Below are 22783 nucleotides of genomic sequence, written 5' to 3'. Positions count from 1 at the left end.
TAAATTAAATTGTAGTAGCTTTATCCAATGCAACGAAACATGACTTCTAATTAACTCGAAGTAGTAATAATAAATACTCATAAATTTAAGTAACTAAAGGGAACGACTCCAAAAGATAAATCATTAAAACTTGCCTACAAAACATTTGCTCAGTATTGTTTGTGGAGCTAACATTTTCAACATGTCCTTTCTAATGAGATAAAGAGTTGAGGAGATAAAGTGAACGAAGAGACCTGAAAAGCATCTAAGTTCCCTCCAGTGTCCCACCTTCGCCCATCATATTCCATGTTTTTTGGACCTATTGGCATTTTCCGGTTCACAAATGCCAAGAGATGGAATCTTGCATGCAAACCGTTTGTATAACCAGTACTGCCATGGCACATTAGTTAAAGTTTTAAATCCACCAACGTAAAATCTTGACAGAATAAATTAATTAATATACGTAAACCACGCATAAAGTCGTCATATTACATGTTTTTGCATACTGTGCAGCATAACCCACTCACTGATGCAAACAATTACAATGCCTATTGGAGTGAACTTACATATTCATTTGTCCCAACTGCCTTTACCAGTATAAACAAAAATACAAGGGTATACATAGAAAATATGTGCATGAAAAGCATTAATTCTGAGAAAGTGGAAGGACAATCGATTGTCCGCTACAACACAATTACACAGTTTTTAGATGCATCCACGGGAATCTTAAATATACAAAACCTTTAATAAATATTCAAGTCACAAAAACAAGGATCGCGGTGGATAAGCTGCAGACATTTCACTTGATATCATGCAGCAAGTTACACACCAGACTAATCAGTTATCTGACGGATGCTAATCCTCTTCTTCAAGGGCAAAAGCATCAATCTCTGCAAAGTGAGCTCTCTGCTCCTTGATAAATTTTTTAGGCAGAGTACTCTTACGCTTGCTTACAGGCAGAGAATTTCCCTTTCTTTGTGCCTTCATCTGATAAGGTAGTTAAAACCAGTTTAAATGAGTCCCAAATACTTAGGAAACAAACCATCAAAACTGGTAAGCATCAATCTGCTTAAAAAGAAACAAATATTTCTAAAAAAGAATAGAAAAAATAAACAATATTGTGGTTCTTTGAATATACAAGAATGCACCCAACAAAGAAGAATCTATCCCCAAAAAACAGACCTTTGGAATTCCTGACACAGGTGAATCATCCCGAGCACCTAATGATGAATAATTCCAAAGCTCAGTACATCTCTCGCCTGTATGGCTGGCCAAGGCAGAAAAATGTATTAAACCACATGCTTATGCATACCATGAAACTATAAGAAATCTATGCGTCAGGAGAGTTGCGTAAAGAAATTAATGTAGGTAAGCTAAGCATGGAAGGACTAATGGCCTAATTTTAATGGCGCTCCATCCGAAATGTACCAAATTTTTTTCGTATCAATTATTAAAAAAATCAACTTGTTTTTTCCAGATTCACGAAAACATAGTTTTTTTTCCAATTTCCTTTGTTTTTTTTTTTTTCGTTTTGGACCACGAAATATGCAGAGATCATAAAGAACAACTACCAGAATTTCAGCAAAATCTATTATATTTTCAATTTTTCAAAATTTGGTTGTATGGAAGATAACAACGTCCAATTTGAATGGCATAACTAAGCTGTATTATTGTTTTACTTTAAATATTAATCTTTAAAATGTGATACGGCCAATAAAATATCAACAATTAGTTATAACATGAAGAAAGATTAGTGCCTGAGAAATGTGCTATGAGCGATTGCCCTGCTCCCATAAAGGGGTCTCATAAAGCTAGTTCACAAATTGGCAGGGTTGGGATGTGAAGTTTTAATTTAGATTTAAGTTCTGCCTCTAAAATTCATCTTGCAATTTTCATTTTCCATATGCAAAGTTACCTCGCTTTTTCAGGGACCTTTTCTCTTGCTAAATTTCCCTGGTGTATCCTCCCGCCTAGTCATTGTCAATTTTCATTTTGTTATCAAAGATACATTGATTCCTAGCCAAGTTGCCGGTTCTGTTCCGGCTCTCTGGGGCGGAAATAAATTGGGGTAGAGTCAAATCCGGCTCTCTGGGGCGAAAAAAAAATTGGGGTAGAGTTCATTTTGGATTAGTCCGTATAAAAACATAAAAATATGTATAGTTATTTTTACATATAATATTATTTATGTCTTATGTAAGATTAATAAACTTCAAATATAATATTATATTTGTAAATTTAATTTTTAATTAAATTATTTTAAAATATGATGATAAAACTATAACTATGGTAATCAATATCCTAATGAACCTCATTTATTCCTCTGTAAATATAAAATACCATTTTTTAATTTCCTAGCAAATGTATATCTTTTAAAAATCTATATAAAATTAAAAATAAAATTTATAATTAAAATTAATTATTTTTATATTAAAAAAACTTGCATAAACCTCTTAATTGAATTGTGATATTGCTACCAGGATTTACCACTCTGATTTTTGAGTCAAACTCATTGACCCATGTTTCATGAGTAGTGATTCAACATGAATCCATCTCTCATGAGAATAAATGGAACACTTAGCACTCATTGGATCTAGGTGACTCTTAATTGAAGTTCATTTTTACAACATTAAAATATTAAAAATTATAAAAATTGACCTAATTTATAATATCTAACCTAACATTAAAACAAACTTAATAAAGAAACAATCATCATAATCAATTGAAAAAAATTATAAATGAGAAGCTGGAATAGGGGCAGGCAAGGGCGGACTAGGGTTTCTGGAGTTGAAGGCGGTGCAGAGGAAGCCTCTGAATCTGGTAGCGATGAAGTTGGTGATGGGCTGTTTTTAGCACTGTGGTCGAGTTGGCAAGAGGGCTCGAGAGCTTTGGTTGTGGAAGATTAGAGGAGGATTGAGAAGTGTGTTTTACCATGGGTGTTTGGGGTGTGCTGACTTCTCTGATTAAGAAGTTGCCAAAGAAAAAGATGATGGTGGAGGTGCGGATGACCGTGTTAGTGCTCCTAATGGGCTTTCAATGGTGTTACTATTAGATTGTTTGGGCTGTTTTTTTAACAGCTTCAGGGGGCTTTCATTTATATTACCGATCAAGAAGATGAAGGGGAGGTGAGAATTGTGGATGAAGATAAGGACTTAGCTGGCTCAGTCTTGCCACTTGTGTGGTGTGTTGGTTTACTTGGCACTCCATTTCTGTGCTTTGGGAGAGATTTGGTTTGGGAAGCAGATGTTGTGGGGACAGTGCTCATGCTACTACCTTCAAACTGCTCTTTATTGATGCCCACAGTATTTGTGTTAGGAATAGAGGTCTTGTTGGCACTTGGATGTATTGCTTTTGTGTTGTGTTGATGACTAGTTTTGTCATTGATGACAGCATATGTTTATGTGATCATGACAGACAACGATTTCGTATATCGCAGGATGATTATTTGCACAGCAAAGTTGTCAAGTGACAAGTTAAGCTATGCGAGCTTAGATTTCTGTAGAAAAATGAGTATAAAAATCATGTCTATGTTCGTTGGATCTTAGGTTCAATTCTAGATGAGTTAATTTGTTTGGTGAAGACTGGTAACAGATCAGTGTATAGGGATTATTGGCAGAGACAGTTGATCGTATTTTTGTTGTGTCATATTAGCGAGGTTGATTTAATGTCAGCGAGCTTGATTTATGGTAAAAGATGTGTTTGTGCACCTATGTTCGTGATAGTGAAGATTTGGGCTATTCTGGAAAGGTGGTTGTGTAACGTGCTATGTAGTTTAGTCGCAGCTGACAGTTTTGAGGAAATGTGTAGTTTATCATTGTAAAATGTAATGTTTGAATTGTAACTTATCGGAACTTTATTGTAATATTTGTAATGATGCTTATGAAGGCATGTATGCCTTTGGACCTAGGTAATTAATTGTACATTGGGGAAGCCCTCACAAGCCAACCTAATTAGTTATTTGTAAGGGTCTAAAAGGAAAGATGTTTTCCTTGGTTGGGTATGATCATCGTGGGTATTATGAATGCGAGCTTTCATGCTGGATGATAAAGCAGAGCAGTACTTGTGCCAGATGAATGAGGTGAGCTTCAAAGGAACTGTTTTGGCAAGTCGCTGATCAGTTCGTTCAGTGTTTTGGATATGTTATCTTGGAGTTTTATTCTTTGCACTTGCTGGAGCATTTAGGTAGTGGGTCTAATTGTTTCCTATCAGCCTTAATAGGGTTAGAACCTTGTAACAAAGGTTCAAGGTCTCCTAACAGGATTTGTCCACTAACAAGGACTGTTGTACTAAATGCATTGTATTTGACTCCTAATAGGGTCACATCCTTTCACAAGGCACTTATATATCAGTACACTATCTTGTGGGTGCCATCCTCACCAGGGCTTTCCCTCTGATCAAGGTTTTCCCTACTCAACAAATTGTTGTGTTATGATGTATGTTTTCATCATTGTTTTGATTGTTGGAGTTCAGATTTATAAGTTTGGTTTTAAGTTTAATTGGAAACAACTGATCCACCCTCCCACACCCCACCTGCCTCCTCCCATGGATTTTACTTCTTAACAATTTGTTGTGTGGAACAGTGGATTTTTGCTTGAGGCCGTGGGTGGGGGGTAGGGGGATGGGGAGGTTTGATTCTCCTAGACTCTTTTTCCTACTGCTCAAGCCTATGGGGGATAGCAGAGGTGGAGAAAAGGGGTTATTTTGCAAGGACTGTGTAGGTTTTCTTTTGAAGGTCCTTTGTGCATTTTGGTGGGGCCTTCCCTACTATTTTGGGCCTCTTTGCTTAGCTTGGTGGATGATGAGCTTGGCTCAGCTCTGTACTTTTCTATAGCATTTATTTGGTGGTTCACAGCCTTAGATGGCTTCGCTTTTGACATGCAATCACCTCTGCAGTCTGATGGTTATCTGTTCAGGTTAGCGCTTGTTTTGTGATTTGAAAAGAAAGAATCTGTGCAGGTTTTTTGTGAGCTGTATTTCTGTTGATTCCCTGTTTTTGCTCTGGGTGTATGTTTCTTATGGGCAGAGAACTGATCTTTTTTCTGTTTTGTGGAGCCTGAATTTCGTAGCAGGGACCGAAGTCCTTTTGGTTGATGTGTCTGGACTTGAGGAATATGATTTGACGAGCAGATGTGGTTGTAAGAGTAGGGATGGTGCTTGGAACACAGGAGGTTATCATGGCTGGGATGTTGGAGGTGCTGTAGGTATAGCCAGTGGGGTTGTATCCAAATTCCTGTTTGTCATCTGCACACACAAAAACAGGGGAAAATGTTGGGGCCGCATAGAGGTTTGCCTCAGTCAAACCCCCCACTTTGGTTTCCGCACCTTCAAGGACAGCCAATAGATAAATATAATAAACTGAAATTGAGACAAACAATAGAAATAACTCCCTGTTTAATGGAGAAGAACCCCTACTATACAAAGACAATAAAAAACGAACCTTTCTTAAGGTAGGAAAGCCCTTATCACCTAATGAGATATTATTTCGAGATACAATGATATATATGAGATAATAATATCCAATGAATGAGTATAACATAGAAATCTAAATAAGAAATAGATCCGAGTGCAGATCTTTCCCAAGTTGAGCATGAAATCTAGCAATGCTTCGTTGTGAAAGATTAAGAGCAAAAGGATACAAGAATTTGCTTAGAGAGTTCCAAAAGGAGTCAGAGATCTGAGAGCCTGATAGATATAAAATAAGCCCAAAAAGGCTTTTTTTCATTGCAAGCAGGCAGAAGCAGTTGTTTGTACACGTCCAATAAAAGGGACAGGCATCAAAAGTGGTATTGAATTTTCAAATTTTGTGGACGGGTATGCATCATGCTCACGTCCAAGCGTGTGAATCTCAAACTTATATAGTAAACCATGAACACTACACCAAATGTGACCATTTGATCATGGTCCTTCATTATTACACGCAGCTCAATGCAAGTGTCATAATTGGAGAGGTGCAATTTTAGGGCAATACAGTTTTGAATCCAATCAAATCCCTCTGTACAAGATTTTGAGACCCCTTCAAAACCTGTTCGAACTTCAATCAAAAATATCCACTTGTTATGCTGCAACCATTAGGCCTCAACATTTAGCAACCCAGAGTTGATAAGAGGTAAAGAGCTATATTAGCTCAACCAATTAACTAGATAATGGATATGACCTAGCAAAGACGTAGTAAAGTTGAGAATGTCTGTCATCTACCTCTTTTAATGGATTCGTAAATCCTTTGTTCAAAAGAGAATTCGATCCACATACACCTTCATTCATTCAGTCAAAAGGAATAAGCTTACCTCTAAATGAACAGAGATATGGGTGATTGTACATAGTAATGCCTTGCAACTTCAAAATCAACAAACCCTCGAGTATCAAAAAACTTGAATTGCATTCTAGGATGTTGATCCTAAAGATGCCACAACAATTAATGATGAGATCCAAGGCCAAATCATTAGGATCCCAATGAATGAGCCAGCCACTCTTGTTGGCCATTACTAAATTCTAATTCTAATTTTGATATAGGCAAAGGAGAGGCAGAGGCATGGTTGCAACATATCTAGTTGCCTACATTTTGCCATTTTGTGGTTATACTGTTATAGCCTTTTGGTCTTTTCATTTTATCAATAATAAAATCCAAATGATTAAACCTTGTACTATTGTTAGTTTGTATGTCAGCGAATGTAAATTCTTATTTCAACTAGGAACTTGATAGAAGATAGAATAAAACTAACATAAGCACGGATTTTTCTGCACAACTCACATATTCCTGCCTAGAAAAATCATTTCTAATATGCACACCATATAACAGCATCACTGATTCAAACAAGTTTCAAACTTCATACTTATTTAGGTTTCTGTTTTCAGGAAGTCATTTAGTTTATTCAATTTTCATCCCCTGTATCATGTATTTATATCCAAAGTAGTTTATAATCTGATTAATAGAATTCCCATGTTTCTGGTTGCAACATACCTTTTACATACAGACCTTCCCAAAGGAGGACAGCTCGAAGAAACTTTCTCAAAATTTCTATTTTTTGATCCTTGCAGCATGCTCTGAACCCTAATATTCTCGAAATTGGCATCCACAGTATCATCTGTAAATTGAAAGCTGTCTATAGCAGCTACACATGACTGTGGAGTACTGAGGTTTTCCTTGCAGATAAAATTGTCGTTCGAGGATACTTCATTTTGATCATGCTTGTTAATTCCTGGAGTAGGGGAATCTTCCAAATCCTTTGAACAATTTTTAGCTTCATGCGATCTGCCAGTTTTCTGCTTGCTGCTTAGAACAGGCAACCAAATTATGAATGTCAGATGACCACTATCAGCTGAATTAATTTCATATACCAGTAGCACAAATTGGTTACATAGCAATTATATCATTTATAAAAATCGCACACCTAACATGTTGGATGTTACAAACAATGGAACTTGGAAATAATAGTCTCCAGCTAGGGTTCCACGACAAAACAAGTGCAAAAGATCATTAAATTATAATGTAAATAACACCATTACTTTTGGAAGGACCCACACTTGAAAGTCGCAAACCAACAAACAGATCAAATGAAAGCTAGGCCCAAATCAGTACCCATTTCAAACAAAAGGTAGGCAACAACTAAACATATTTTGGGGTTGTTAAACGAAACAATCACCTGGGGATGTGGAGTCGTGGGTTCAGATCACCACTAAAATTATGATACATTACTAAAAATAGGTGTACCAGCTATATTATATCTAAATATAATGACCAAAAAATTCAAGTGTGAGCATGGAGACAGGGATGTGATCCTTGATTTATACTGGGATCCGTTGCTAAATACTAGTCAAAAACAAGAAATAATTGGACAAACAAATAGTTAGTTGGGTAAGCCAATAAGTGTAGGAATGATGAACTAAATAAAAATGCATGTCGAAAGCCTTGGTGAACTACTTAAAAAATGTATATTAGTTGTTGTAGAATGGAATGTGCCAACATACCAATATACAGGCCAGGGTAAACTAAGTCACATTAACAGATTGTAAGATGTAGAACCAACCCACACCAGCAAATAGTGAATTAAAAAAACAAACTGAAAAGAATAAAGGGGGTTAAATAAACCATCCAGAGCACAATTCCATCGGACAAATTTTAGGGGCCCAGTAACTATAGCACCCTCCCACCCAAGAAACTATAGTTGGGTTGGGTGGGCCCTGCAGCTCCTAATGGCTGCACTATTATAAAGGGTGGAAACCAGTTGATATAAAGCAGACATTATAAAAAATACCAGTCTGGTAATCTTAATGATCAAAATGTCAAAAGATGCCTGCATATAGCAAAACCAATAACAGTAGGGTCACTATACAAAAGCATGCATCAGTTTCCAATCTAACTTCAATAACATGTCCAGCTCATGCCATATTGGCATGTTATATATCAGCATTCATGTTTCTACAATTTACTTGTCAAGTAGCACAAGAAGATAGGCAGACGCATCTATCAATTCAACAGGCGTGTATAAACAGATAATCAATTTTATGGACAATTTGTCACAAAATTTTCCCAGTTGCTTGACTTAGATACACATTTTTAGTCTGTGAACTGAAACTAAATTCACTTGAAGCTTAGATCATATATCTTTACACCAATAGGCAATCCCACTATGAAAACAGCATAGTATTGGGTACATTTACTACCAGCAAACAACAGTAGAGATAGAAAGGACAATCATCAAAATAATCTTTGCATAATTTTCCATAGAAATTCTGAGGGTACGACTATAAAATATCTATGTTACCGGTTCGAGTTTGGGTTCAAGTTTGGGTTCAAAGAACCAGTTCGCTGTTATGGCAAAATTTTGAAATGGGGTTTGGGTTCGTTAGTACAAAAACATGTATATACATACATATACATATGTATGCAGCCAAGAAGAATAAATTAAGATTAGAATGTCACATAGTATCATAAAAACAACAAAAACACTATAAACTTTTAATCATAAAATCATATCTATTAGCAACACAAAAATATTAAAATATAATATCGAGTCCAAGTATTATTATTTTGACTTTCAACAATTAGAACTTTATACTAAGTTTCAATCATCTAATGGGTTATCTAAATCTTCATCTTCTTCTTCTTCTCATCATCAAAGGCATTAGTCAATTCACAAACAGTGCCACTGTCAATGAGATCAATTGCACTAATGACATTCCTGCATTCTAAGTTGTCAAATGTTTATTATTTTTTCATTGTACACAGAGCTTGTTAGTTTGTAATTAACATCCTACTTGAAAAATGCTATAAAAGTAGCTTGCAACTCCATTCACCTATTGAAGATGTTGTTTAATGTTTAAAATATGATTTCACTGAAAGACATCTTGAGTACTAGTTCAATTTGATGTAACAAATATCTGAACTTCAGCAAATTTTGTTTTGCACTATTAAAAATCTGTATTCAAATTCTGTAATAATCATTTTCTGCACTAAATTATAGAATGTTTCTCAGTGGAACTGTACCTGGTTCGCATTTTGTTTGCCTGGGTCTACCCTGGTTCGACCATGCCTCGACCTAGGTTTGCCCAAAGGTACCAGCCTGCCTAGGTTCGAACCCAAGTGGAACCCAAAAGGGAAGCAGAACCAGAACCAAGGACTGGTTCGAAATTCATCTGCTTCGAAGGGCTAGGGGAAGAACTGGGTAACTAAGTAAAATATCAATGGCCGAAATGTGATGCATATTCACTGCAAATTTGTATTTCTCTGCTGATTTAGCATTTGCGAAGATGAGCGTCAATTTTGTTCATAGAGTGTTTCTAGTTTCTAAAGCCTTGGCAATCGAGCTGCAAGAGGCAGAATTGAAACCACAATGAAATGCAAGAGCGGAACAAGAATCCCAAGTTTCTTGTCCTGGTACAAGGTTGGGTGCACGTAAAAGGTTTAGTTATGCTAGTGTGTCAAAAACAATCTGCAAAAGGCTGTATAATATACACCAAATTGAAAAAGCATTTGATATATGTGATGTCCCCTTCTTGAAATAGTATTTAGTAATAATCAATAAACAGTTGAATTAAAAATATAAAAGAATAAAATTTAAAATACTTAACATTTAGTTAAACGAATGCTCAAAAGTCATGAATTGAAAAGTTGTCTCCCTCTAAACATGGATATAAAAGGGAGAGGCGAACTTCATTAGAGGGGGGAAAAGTAAGAAAGAAAGAATGGACCATGGGAATCAAGGATGGATTAATAAAGGAATGAGAAGTAAATAAGTGACTCTTTCAAAAAGAAGAAAGTATGAATGGTTGTACACATCCAAAGAGTGCTAACTGTGAAAGATTAAGTCACTTGCTAGAAGGCGGCATGATGAAGAGGTGTGACCTCTATCTCTTGCCAGAAGGTGGCATGATGAAGAGATGACATCTATCCTATGTTGGAAGATATAGAGGCAAGAAGACTTCATTTGGGAGAGAAAGGGAGATATTATGGCTACAGCAGCAAACATGTGTTAAGAGGGGGAAAATTAATAAAAAGAATACCTTTGTGAATGCTTCCACCAAATATGAAAGAAATTTATATCAGTAGTTTAAGCAGAGTTTGAGCAGACTAAGAACAGATATAAGACAGACGTAAAGCAAGTTGATTTAGGGTACACCTTTTAAAGCATATCCTAAAGGTTGCATGGGCAAAAGAAGAACAATTCCACTCGAGTGATTCAAGTATTCATAAAATAGTTGAAAGGAAGCCAAAGTGTAAAAATGCCTCCAAATGCTAAATCTAACAGGAGAGATGCAACAACGGAGATAGTACTTGATTTTGGAAGTTGGAAGTTGGTTATTTTTAAAAGAAATATTATTCTCTCTTTAGTAGGTTGATGCCTATGTAAGTCAGTAATAAATAATTAGTACACTTAATGTTAAAAATTGTTAGTGGCAGAATTGGGTAATTAGATGTATCAAAGGGTTGTATCTGTCAGTTTACTAACCAACATGAATAATATATAAGAACCGATCCAAGTAAGGAGAAAGGCAGGTTCCATATAAACTAGCTTGGAATTAATAAAAGATATCACCCCCTTTTCATTGCATGGTATTATGTTATTGTATTGGTTGTATATTGCATTTGATTTTGACTATTGGCAATGGTAGTAACTTCACAACAATGGAGGCAATAGAGTGATGGGTCACCCATTCCAACAGTAAGCACTAGTCACAGTGAGTGACATTGAGGAGGATGAAGTAACAGGGGAGGATCAAGTGACACAAGATCTGGTGCAGGAGTTGGAATTTTCAGTTGATCAATATGTGCAAAAGGAAGTTCAAGAGAGAGGTTTTAGAGAGCACGGTACGTGACAAACTTTTAGTCTCATCAGCAATGTACAATCTCCTTGGACAAATACCTCAGTAACTAGCAAGGAACCTATAACGCTAGAGGAAAAACATGTCAAAGTACAACATGAGCAACAAAGGCAATAAGTGCTACAACAATTTGCTAAAATGAACCAACGAGAAACACATAAGCAAGATACCTCATAACGTAGAATGCCTAGCCAACAAAACAATTAATGCCCCTAACACTAAAAAAAGACCCAAAGGAATTTGGTAGAAGAGGTAACTGGAGGAGAAATTACATTGCGGTGGTCATTGCGAATCATAGAACAAGAGGAGAGGCGTCACCATCTAAAGGAACTCAGTGAGCTGGATAGAGGGAATTAACCAGAAGAACAAACCCACTTTGAAATGATGGCGGAGAACTTGATTGAAACTACTCTAAAGGGGAATAGGAAACTTGACTATTTCAAAAGAACCAAAAATGAGGTTGGGTAGATAGACCTGGAAACACCAGCACGAAGAGAGCATCGAACAAGACACAAATAAAGCTCCAATTGGACTGAAGAAGAGGTACAAAAAACAAGTGGAGATAACTTTTCCCACAGTAAACACACAAGGCAGTAGTTGGCAAACTAGGATGGCAGGAATAGCAGAGAAACAAAAACTTCTCAGATTTACAAGTGATGGGTCAGACAACCCAGCACATCACTGCAAGACATGTATAACCATATGGCAAGCAAATGGAGAGGATGACCAGGATGATTGGTTAAGGATTGCCATTGACTGGTATATAGAGAAAACATCGTGGAAATATCTTAGAACAGCTTTTGAAGAAGAGTTTAGATTATTACAAGAAGATGATGAAATAGCCACGGAAATACATAATACCAAACAAGGGAAGAAAGAATCCATACAACCTACAATCAAAAACTAAAGGAACTCATATGCAAATTGGAAAATAAACCAGCAGACAGATTGAGAACACGGTGGTTCATTCAAGGACTAACCCCATCTCTACGAGGGAAGATGAAGGTAGTACGACCATATGTGTACATAGACATCTGCACACGTGCCATGGACATTGAAAGCAAAAGAAAGACCTCAAAAGGAAGCATGGGAGTGATACTTATAGTATGAAAGGAGATAGTGGAGAAGAATCCAAATCAATACAAGCGTTAAGAAGAGATATGATGCAAATGATAGAGGCGATGGTGGCTGGGAAAGAAGGAATAAAAGAAGGCAAAAAACCCTGGTTATCGATTGCAAGTTGAAGGGCCACACTAAAGCCAATTGTCCAAAGAAAGCATTATGCGACATATGCCAGGTAGTAGGACACTCCATTAAGGGGTGCCCTTATAACCTAAAGGCAAGAAGCACCAAGGTATTATTTACCCAAGGCAAACAAGACATACCCCCTTCCACGCCACCAAGAAATACAAATATGGAGGCCTCGCCCGGAAGGTACTGCAACAACTCACAAAGGAGTAATAACAACAACAATACCAATACACCCTGGAGCCGCATCCAATACAATGCTCAAGGACGCCGCGTGATTCAATGTTAGAGATGTAATGAATGGGGTCATTTTGCAAGTGACTGCCAAAGCAGAGGACAAAATGGGGGGATGTTGTGTAAATAGTGTGGACCTAGCAATCATGAAGATACAAGTTGTCCCAAACAAAAAAGTGAAAACATGATCAATATTTCAGAGCTGAGGAGAGAAATTTTGGCCATCACAAGGACACAAGCCAAAAAACTCACATATCCTGACACGAGTGCAAAGAAAGAGAAACTAAAGAAGGCAAGAAAAGATATCAAGGAAGCCACGAAGAAGGAAGGACAAGTTAGTATGAAAAGTTGGACTATGGTGGCCAACCTTACATGCAAATTGCCAAGAGTGGGTACTAAACTGTGACACATCTCAAAAGAAAGGAAACCATTGAAGAGGGATTTTATGCCCCTTTTCCCATCACAACCACAAGAAATATGTGAGAGGTAGGGATTAGATTTTGTAGGGAACCTAAAGATGAGTAACATGCAAAAATGTAGATATGTAATAGTGGCCACAGAGCATCTCACAAAGTGGGTAACCAAGGGCTCTTCTACATAATACAGCACTAAGTATGGCAAGATTCCTATACGAACAAGGTAGTAACCTGGTTTGGAATACCTCTTCAGATCACTAGTGACAAAAGAGCGCATTTTGTAAACTGAGTAATCTGAACAATGATAAAGAATTCAATATTTTCATACACTCTCAACCTCGTACTATATATGGGCCAATGGTCAGGTAGAGGCCTCAAACAAAGCGTCAATATCTGTTCTATATAAGATATGTGGTGTGGAACAAGGTGTCTATGGGCATACCGTACTACTTATAAAGCCAAGACAAGAAAAACTTTGTTCGACTTAATGTATGGGAAAGAGGCAATAATGCTAGTAGAGTACACAGTTCCAAGCCCAAGGATAGCAGTAGAATACAGACTGGGAGATGTTGAAAGGTTCGAGTGACTTGATAGTAAATACACTACTAAAGCTAGACGAAAGTAGTATGACCGCACAATGGACTACAAAAGTGGCCCAAAGGAGGAGAGTTTTGGCATGTCAAAGATTTACAAAGAATGAACTTCTAGCTTGGACAATTGGTACTTAAATATAGTGGTTATAATGTACTCCGACTAGGAAAGTTCAAAATATGTTGGCTAGGACCTTACAAAATAAGGGAAGTTGGAGCAAAGGAGGCAATACAATTGTCTACATTAGATAATAATCCAGCAAGAGACCCAATAAACTAATCAAAGCTTAAAATTTATAAAAAAAGAAAACAAGTATTTCAAATTAATGAGCTAGAAGTGGAGAAAGAACAATAATGCCGCCCCTTTAAACATAACAAAACGACAAAAGCAACCAAGTGTGCAAAGTCGCATTAAATTACACTTTAGAAAAATAAAAATAAAGATAAGAACAAAAGAAAACAAGGAGAAAAAGTAGAAGCAAAATAAAAGTAGATAATAGGAAAAATAAGCAAGCCACTAAACCTAAACCTAGAACACTATAAAGTCGTACGAGGTGAAGAAAACTCAACCAAAGAAAGCAGCCACAAGGGAGAGTACGAATGCAAACTCAAGCCAACATATAAATGGCTTGGGGAAGAGAAGAGAAGCATCATCTGTATGAAGTATGTCGTACGACCTAAGGTAAGTGTACAGGACTTATGAGCAAAAATGTTTGCACCAAAGCAAGCAATATTGTTTGTACGAAGAACACAAAAGGTGGGCATACAGAGAAGGTCGATCAGGAGATATGCCAAGAAGTTGGAAGCAGGAGTGGACATACACACTGGAGTACGAGAGCTACAAGTTGGCGCATACAGTGGAAGCCAACCAACATACGACAACTACAAGCAAGCATATAGCATAAGCTAACTATCGTATAGCAAAAACTTAGTTCCTCCTCTAGGCCATACAAGATGAATCTATGTGATTCAAAAAAGCGAAAACCTAAGAGAGAGACACGTGGACTGGAATAATTGGATGGAGAAAAGCATAAGAGGGCATTTAAAAGACCTCACAATATGTTGGAAACTACCATAGGGAATCACAAGAAGGGCACACTAGCAAACTCACGAAAAGAAAGAGGGAGTAACAAGTAGCACATAAAGCATGTGGCTTCCACGAAGAAGAGAGGCAAGGGAAAGAGCAGTAGAGAAAGAACCACAGCGGCCAATATCAAATTTGAAAGTGTTTCTAGAAGCGAGTGTCGCACATAGTGGGAGAATGGGGAAGATAATCACATGTTGAAGGTTGCATTACAAAAAGCAAAGGTAGACAGAATTATTTTTATGCCTATTTTTTATTTGTAAGAATGAGTTAGTGCTTAGAACAATGATTACTAGGTATGATAAGAAAGGGCACAAGTCTACAATTCAATACTTCTAGAAAAACGTTACAAATTCTTATTCCCCAAAAGAAGTGACCAAAGTCTTTGGATTCCCAAACAAAAGGCAAGACCCAACAAAAGCTACATTGAAAATGACAACAGTAGAAAAGAAAAAATGGCTTCAGCGAATTTGTTGAGATGACCATATAGGAAAAGAATGGGAAAGAATTTGAAGAAAAAATAACAGCAAGGGTTTGAAAAAAACCTTTATAGCCAATGCGGAATGGAAATACATCGTGGATTTGGTCAAAAGCAAGCTTATGAGGGATGTCGAACCTCTCAAATAGCCATATGAATGCTACCCTTGCTTAATGGACTAAATATGGAAAGGATTATAATTGGAATCAACTCATTTCAGAAAGAATGAAAGAATTTTTGGAGCTTAAGTACTAGACCATCTAAATGCCCCACCATGCCATAGCCATGTTCTTAGAGGCCCTATGCACACCACTAGCTCCAAAGCACTAGGGGACATTTGTTCCAACAAATAGAGTGGAACCCTACTGACTTGCAATTAGTTATTGGCTACACTTGGACACATTTGGGGTTGGGAGAGGAGAACCAAAGAAAAAGAAGATAAGGAACGAAGGTTCTATTGGTATGTTTGTTGTTGCACCAAAAGCTCGAGCTATCAACAAACGTCAAAAACACCAAACTTACCCAAATCCACGAGAGGCGGTTAAGCCATGTCGCAAACCCTGAAGGAGGTGCTGACCACCAAGTCAACAATCTCCCCCTCGGCACCAAGGGTCCCACATCGACGGAATGAAGGAGACCTCCCGAGATTCGAACCTGTGACCCAAGGCTCTAATACCAATTGTTGGTATGTTTGTCATTGCACCAAAAGCTCGAGCTTTTCGCGCAACGGCAAACATAACAATAGGTTCCACCAATACAAGGAGCACGGAGGAAGAAGAAAGTTTCGATGGAGATGGAACAGTAGTGGAGGATACAAGTACGAAAGACACAACTCCAAGTTCTTATGGAAATGAGTTCAGAACACATATCACAAGTGACACCATCAGAGGAACACTCAAAGATGTCACATTCCTACCAATTGAAGGATGGCCCCTGCCAAAAGTTGTACCAAAACAAGCAAAAGAATTTCGTGTAGAGGAGGAAATCAAAGGCATGACAAGAACAACCTTCAAATTAACTAGCACAGAGGAAGGAGTGTGGCATATAGAAGGAGAAGGCAACCATACGGCCAAATGTATGGCATGTGACCATACAGAGGAGAGGTATGTCTGTATCGAAGATGTTCGTGTAAGCACAAGAGGAGGTGTTCATATGGTGTCAAATAAAGACTCCTATATGGAGCACATAGAAGGAGGCAATCGTACAATGCAAGCCAACCATATGGAGCAAGAGGGACTAGGATCCAATAGGACAGTCAACAAGGGGGACTAAGTACCAACATTCTTAGATTGGGGAACCAAAAAGATAGCATTCACCCTATCACAACTTTCATGATAAAGAGCCTCACCTATCACTCTTTTGCTTGCAAGGGTAATAGCTTCAACTGGTGATACTCACCTCCTTTTGCTTGTAGGAATTTGTTAACACTTGTTTGTGGTCTCAATTCCTTCCAAACAGCATGTTCCAATCAATGGATTTCACTTCTCAATCCAATTATCAGTACTTTCTTCTTTAGGGGTCTACTTTCCTAGTAGCCCTTCCCAAATAGTTTTCTTCACTAAATTCACAAACTCAGCATTTTACCTACCCAAAAAGTGGGTCTTCCAAGTACCCTTTTGGCAATTAAGACTATCCCCAAATTCCAAATTCCAACTCTCAAATGCACTTTGTCAAACTCACAAATGTTTAGAGGCCTAATTGACCTAATTAGACTTGGTTAATGAAGCAACTACTAGTAATTGTTTTGATCTTGCCAAACTAAATCTTAGACCAGCTCGGGCAACCTAAAATAGCAGTGTTACCCCAACACGAGGGTGTGACGGTGCGGGGGGACGTCGGGACGAGTTTCGGGTGCGGGAAAAAAATGTCCTCAATTTGGGGACAATGGGGGTGCGGTGGGGGTGCAGTGGATGGGGGGAGGAGGGAGTGGTTGCATAGTATATATATATATAATATATATGACTGAAAATGTTAATTATGAAATAATACTTCAATTTATTAAATAACATACCAAATATAGTTGAATAGAAAAAATTGAAATGCAATTCACAAACCATAAGTTCAAACTTGAAACTTGAAACTTCATAACCATTAACAATGACAATTTAACAAATTAACTTAGTCCAAGATGCAAGATTCAAAATTCATTGTTCAAATATGAATATCATATATGATATATCATAAAGATGCTCATGATGACAATGAGCCAAGTAGCATGCAATAGTAAAATGAAATAATGTATCGTAGCCATATCAAAGTGAGTACAATCAACAAAATGACAAAATGTCAATAATGAGAATGGAATCATCCCAAGTACTCTCTAAGCATGCATAAAAAACAGATTAAAAAAGAAAAGAAAAAATTATTTTTTTTAAAACCTTTTGGGCCATTCAGCTGGCTGCACCCCGCAAGCACCCTAGGAGTACCCTGCAAGCACCCTGCAAGCACCCCTGCACCCAAGCACCTGCGACACACCCGAGCACCCGCGAACCACCCGGGTGCTCAACCGGTGTGGCTGAGGTGTGGCGGAGCATTTTCGGCCAGCGGGGGTGTTCGGGTGTGTGATGCACCCGCACCGGATGCGTACGCGCACTGGCTGTTTCAGGTTTTTGACCCGAGTGCATGCACCCAGGTTACACTGAAAAATAGCATAAAATCAAAGTTTCAACCCCTGATTCAACAATGCATGCCAGATATAATGGTTTCCATTTCTGATTTCCTGAAAAATAGTAGTAGTTGCCCACTAGGGCTTGTTGCAAAAAATCAGTATTAGTAGGTACGCAAAAATGGTCTTCAAATCTTCAAGGGGACTCTCCAAACTACCAAAATTCAGAAAGCCATGAGATTTGGTTGGTGGCAAACTGATATAATAATGTTTCCTTGTCAAAACCCTGCTTATAAGTCAGTATTAGACCCTGTCAGATAGGGCTTTACTTTTCTCGCTTATAAGAACACCTCAAGACCTCAAATATGGTGCAAATGAGAGCTAACTCAATCCTACACACATGCAAGGAGACTTCAACCTCTATTCAATCCATGCAGTTCCATACTAAGCTTGTGAACATCAAATTACACAGGAAAATCAGAGTTTCTTGGTCTTATAGTATTCTACGCACATGCAAACTGGTCCAAAAGCATCAAAAACTAATTCCATTCAACTATTTTAGGCATATATACATGTGACTAATGGCTTTTCATGATCTTACAAAGCCAAAAGTCTCTTAGCCTTCAATTGTTGCATGGTTGCAAAAGTTGCAATATGCAAGAAACGTCGAACTAATATGCTTTCCTACTAATGTGACCCCTCTAAGCCATTTAAATTGCCTTAATTATGAGCTAAATAACCTATCTACATACTCATATGCCAAATTGGACAACCTGGAAATGTTGGCTTATAAAGGTACCAAACCATGACAATGCCTTAAAAAATAGGCCTTTATTACACTTTGATGCAATCCAATGACTTTATTACATGAAAGACCAGACCTAACATGCATGGTGGAGTTATATAAATAAGGAGATGAAATGCAAAGAAAAGTTCTTCATGTAGCTGCCCCTGCACCATTTCATCTCTAGCACAGTTAGTCCCCACTGAGAATATACCACATGCCAAGGTGGTGGATATCAGATCACACAAAAAGCCAGCACACACCATCGGAATCACAATTCGGCACAAAAGGAGTAGATCGAGAATAGCCCCGGACAAGAGGAGAGGAGGGTATGATGGATAAAGCAGACAAGCTATTGGAAAAGTTTCAGATGGGAGTAAAAGAAGTACCCCTACCCTCGCCTAATGTGATGAGGATGGGAGACCTATGAGAAGACCAACAGGGCCACCAAACCACGGGTTAAGATAAAATGGAAGCTGAAAGAAGACATATAGGATATAGGAGGGATGACAGCCCCTCCATCATTTGGAAATACAGCTGAGAGATTTCTAGCAGAATTAATGGCATCACACTAGCTAGTCAAGAGATAATGAAAAGGGCAAAGGAGTCAGACATGAGAGTAGCAGTAAAGGAAGCAGAGTCATTGCTGAAATTTATGTAGAGCGAATGTTATGAGAAATTTAGCACTCCTTGGAGCTGGAGGGTAAGTGAGGAAGAAATGGAGAAATGGAAAACATCCCAAGTAGTATAGACATATATGGGATAGCCACCCCTCGTACTTATATTAGCACAGATGGAGGAAACATTCAAAACCACTTTTATAGAGCTACAATAGGTTAAAAGGGAGGCCATAGAGATCAAAGGAGAACGGGCTCTCTTGGAAACAAAAATACTAAAGTTAGAAAAGTAACAGGAATTCGATGCACAAGCAAAGAAACTAGTCATGACAAAGAAAGATAGAACGGATACACTGAGGCTACTACTAACAGCATGGGCAAAGAAGCTAGCCGCAGAAATGGACCAGAAAATTTTGAAACAGCAACACCCACGAGCCTCTATTCCAGGGACATCCTCACAACCTTCCTGTTAGCAGAAACTGTGATTTGGTTACATCATTTTTGTCTTAGTCGTATGGAAGATGACTATTTTTTTTTCTTTGTGGGGGGGGAAGGGGGGTAATGCAGGTCAGTAATAAATAATTAGTATACTTAATGTTAAAAGTTTTAGTGGGAGAGTTGAGTAATTAGTTGTAGCAAAGGGGTGTGTCCTTTGATTTTTTAAACATCAGGAATAATAAATAAGAACTGATCCAAGTAAAGAAATTGGCAAAATTTGTATGAACTATTTTGGAATTAATAAAAGTTATCACCCACTTCTCATTACGCGACATTAGGGTATTGTATTGGTTGAATATTGCATTTGATTCTGGCTATTGGTTATGGTCAATAGAAGTGCTAGTTAAATTTTGTTGAGACAGTGCTACCTCTTTATCTCTAGAAACATACAGTCCTTTGTACATTTCTTCATCTTGCAATAAGACTTTTGATTGATTGCTTAATATCTTCAATCATAAGCACGTAGACAACATAGACATTCCGATATCTAAATAAATAGATCATCATTGTTTGGGCTGGATTTTGTTAGGATTAGAATACAGAAATCTAACAGCTACATGCAGATATCACCACTAATGCAAAGGAATAAAGCACACGAGTAGCATAAAAGTCAGAGAGATTTAACATGGTTCACCCAATCGTGGGCTACATCCACCAAACAGAGAGTCCAATCATATTATCTAGTGAAGAGCAAGTTATAGTTTGATCTATTGTACATTACATCACCGCTTATTTATAGCCCTTTAGGCAGTTTACCCATTTGGTTAACAAATAAACAATAAAACATACTTGACAAGTCAACTTGAAAACAATTGACGAGTTAACCTGAACCCCATGATAAATGGTAAGTGTACAGTACTTGCCTAATCAGTCACCACAAATTAACAATCTCCCAATTATGGATTGATCAAGCTCCACGCTAAACCACATCCCACTTGGAGACTGATCCTATAGCAACAACACCTCCCTTAACCTACCACTGAATTGTCACACCCTAGACTCAATTGTTCTTTTTATTGCTTTCAGTCTTTAGGACCAACCAAAGCTAAAGAGAAATTCAACATCTCCCCTATCACTGCCTTTGTATACATATATGTTGGCTTTTCATCTGTATGTATATTTTCCATCTTTAGTTGTCAATCATACGAAACTGACCAAATGAAGTGATACCTCAACTATCTGTGTTTGGCCTTCAAATGTAAGGCGCAGTTCTTTGCAAGATGAATGGAACTCTAGTTATTTGGAAACAAATAATTTGTAGCCTGCAACTGTCCCAACTCTTCCATGCAAAATTGCAGCAACATACTCAGATCTAAAGTAGATAAAGAATTCACCTTATGCGATCGAGAAATCCAATTCACTGTTGTCCCAACAATACAAAGTACATTTGCTATCATATTATGCCTGTTATTTAATAGTATTATGCATGTTATTTAGATCCCCTACCAAGTCTAAGTCAACATAGCCTTGTAAATAGGTATTAGAGCCCCCAAAAAGTAAACATTTGCTGGATGTACCTCTCAAATATCTAAGAATTAATTTCACTGCATTCCGAAGTTCAAATCCAAGATTACTCATATACCTAATAACGACTGCTACAGCATATGCAATATATGGACTAGTGCATACCATGGCATACACTAAACAACCTATAACTAGAGCGTAAGGTACCTTTGACATTTTAAATTCCTCCTCTTATGTCCTTGGACACATCACCTTACTCAACTTCAAATGACTATGCAGAGGCATGTTGACAGCTTTCACATTCTCCATATGGAATCTTTGCAACACCTTTTCAACATAATCAACCTGAGATGCAATCAATTTTATGTTCTTTCTATCTCTGGAAGTTTTCATACCAAGGATTTGCTTTATTGCACCCAAATCCTCCAAGAGAAAGAATATGCAAACTGTTGTTACAAACCCTTTATGTGATCCATGTTAGACCCCGCTACAATCATATCATCAACATATATAAACATTAAATAATGTACTTGTCATTGTCCAACCTCTTAAAATAAACACAAGGGTCTGAATGACACCGACTATAGCCATGGTCAATCGTAAAGTTGCCAAATTCAATATACAATGTCAAGGTGCTCACTTCAAGCCATATAAACTTTTTTTCAATTTGTACACTAAATTCCTTAGCTTTGACCTCAAATCCATGTAGTTGTTCCATATATATTTCTTCTTCAAAATCACCATGGAGAAAAGTTGCTTTAACATCAAGTTGATCCATATGCAAATCTTCAATAGCCACAATACTTAAAATACCACGAACAAGAGTCACTTCAGCAGTTGAAGAAAAACTCTCATAAAACTCGATGACTTGTTCCTTTGCAAATCTCTTTACAACTAACTTGGCTTTAAATCGTTTCTTACCCCATCTTCCTCTTTCAACCCATAAACCCATTTATTTTGTAAAGCCCTTTTACCAGTAGGCAACTTACATAATGCCCAAGGAGTCAACTTCTTCTATCATTACAAACTCCCACTAAAATTTTATATCCACCTGCTTAGCTTTATCATATCCTTCTAGTTCACCAAGAATACAAAGAGGGAGAGAACCTTGTACCCATCAAAAGTCAATGTCTAAGTCTGCAATAAATGGTGAGGTGGAGTGTAGTACTATTTCCAACATATGTGAGAGGAGGTGGAGTTTGCGGAGAAGGGTAAGCAAGTGGGGTATTCAAATAAAAGGAACAAGTTTTAAGCATTCCTATCCTCCTTACTTTCCACTCACCTTTATGAGCTTCTCCCAAGATTAAGGCATGTCAGTCCTTAGAAAGTACAACCTCTGCATGAAATAATGCATCCCATGCTTGGAAGAACACACCGCATGCTTGGGAATGCACATGGGATCTTGGGAAGACCCTAGGCCAAGTGGCCAAATGGATAGGGAAGTAAGTGTAGTTTAGGGGCTAATGGAAA

At 37.7% G+C, this 22783-nt stretch overlaps 1 protein-coding gene across 1 annotated transcript in view; it reads right to left on the bottom strand.

The window, feature by feature from the left end:
* Window positions 1–409: 409 nt before the first annotated feature.
* Window positions 410–22783, bottom strand: part of LOC149532255 (uncharacterized) — a 102008-nt gene continuing 79634 nt past the window's right edge. The window contains exons 3-5 of the mRNA XM_089803217.1: window positions 6935–7243; window positions 1162–1246; window positions 410–966 (exon numbers count right to left, since the gene is read on the bottom strand). Of these exons, the coding sequence (XP_089659343.1) occupies window positions 835–966; window positions 1162–1246; window positions 6935–7243 (526 nt within the window). The 3' untranslated portion in view covers window positions 410–834. The remainder of the gene's footprint in view (window positions 967–1161; window positions 1247–6934; window positions 7244–22783) is intronic.

Source organism: Cupressus sempervirens, chromosome 10, assembly GCF_028749045.1.
Source record: "Cupressus sempervirens isolate cs-2001-9-10 chromosome 10, ASM2874904v1, whole genome shotgun sequence".
NCBI classification, from domain to species: domain Eukaryota; kingdom Viridiplantae; phylum Streptophyta; class Pinopsida; order Cupressales; family Cupressaceae; genus Cupressus; species Cupressus sempervirens.
This window is presented reverse-complemented; position numbering and strand designations above follow the sequence as displayed.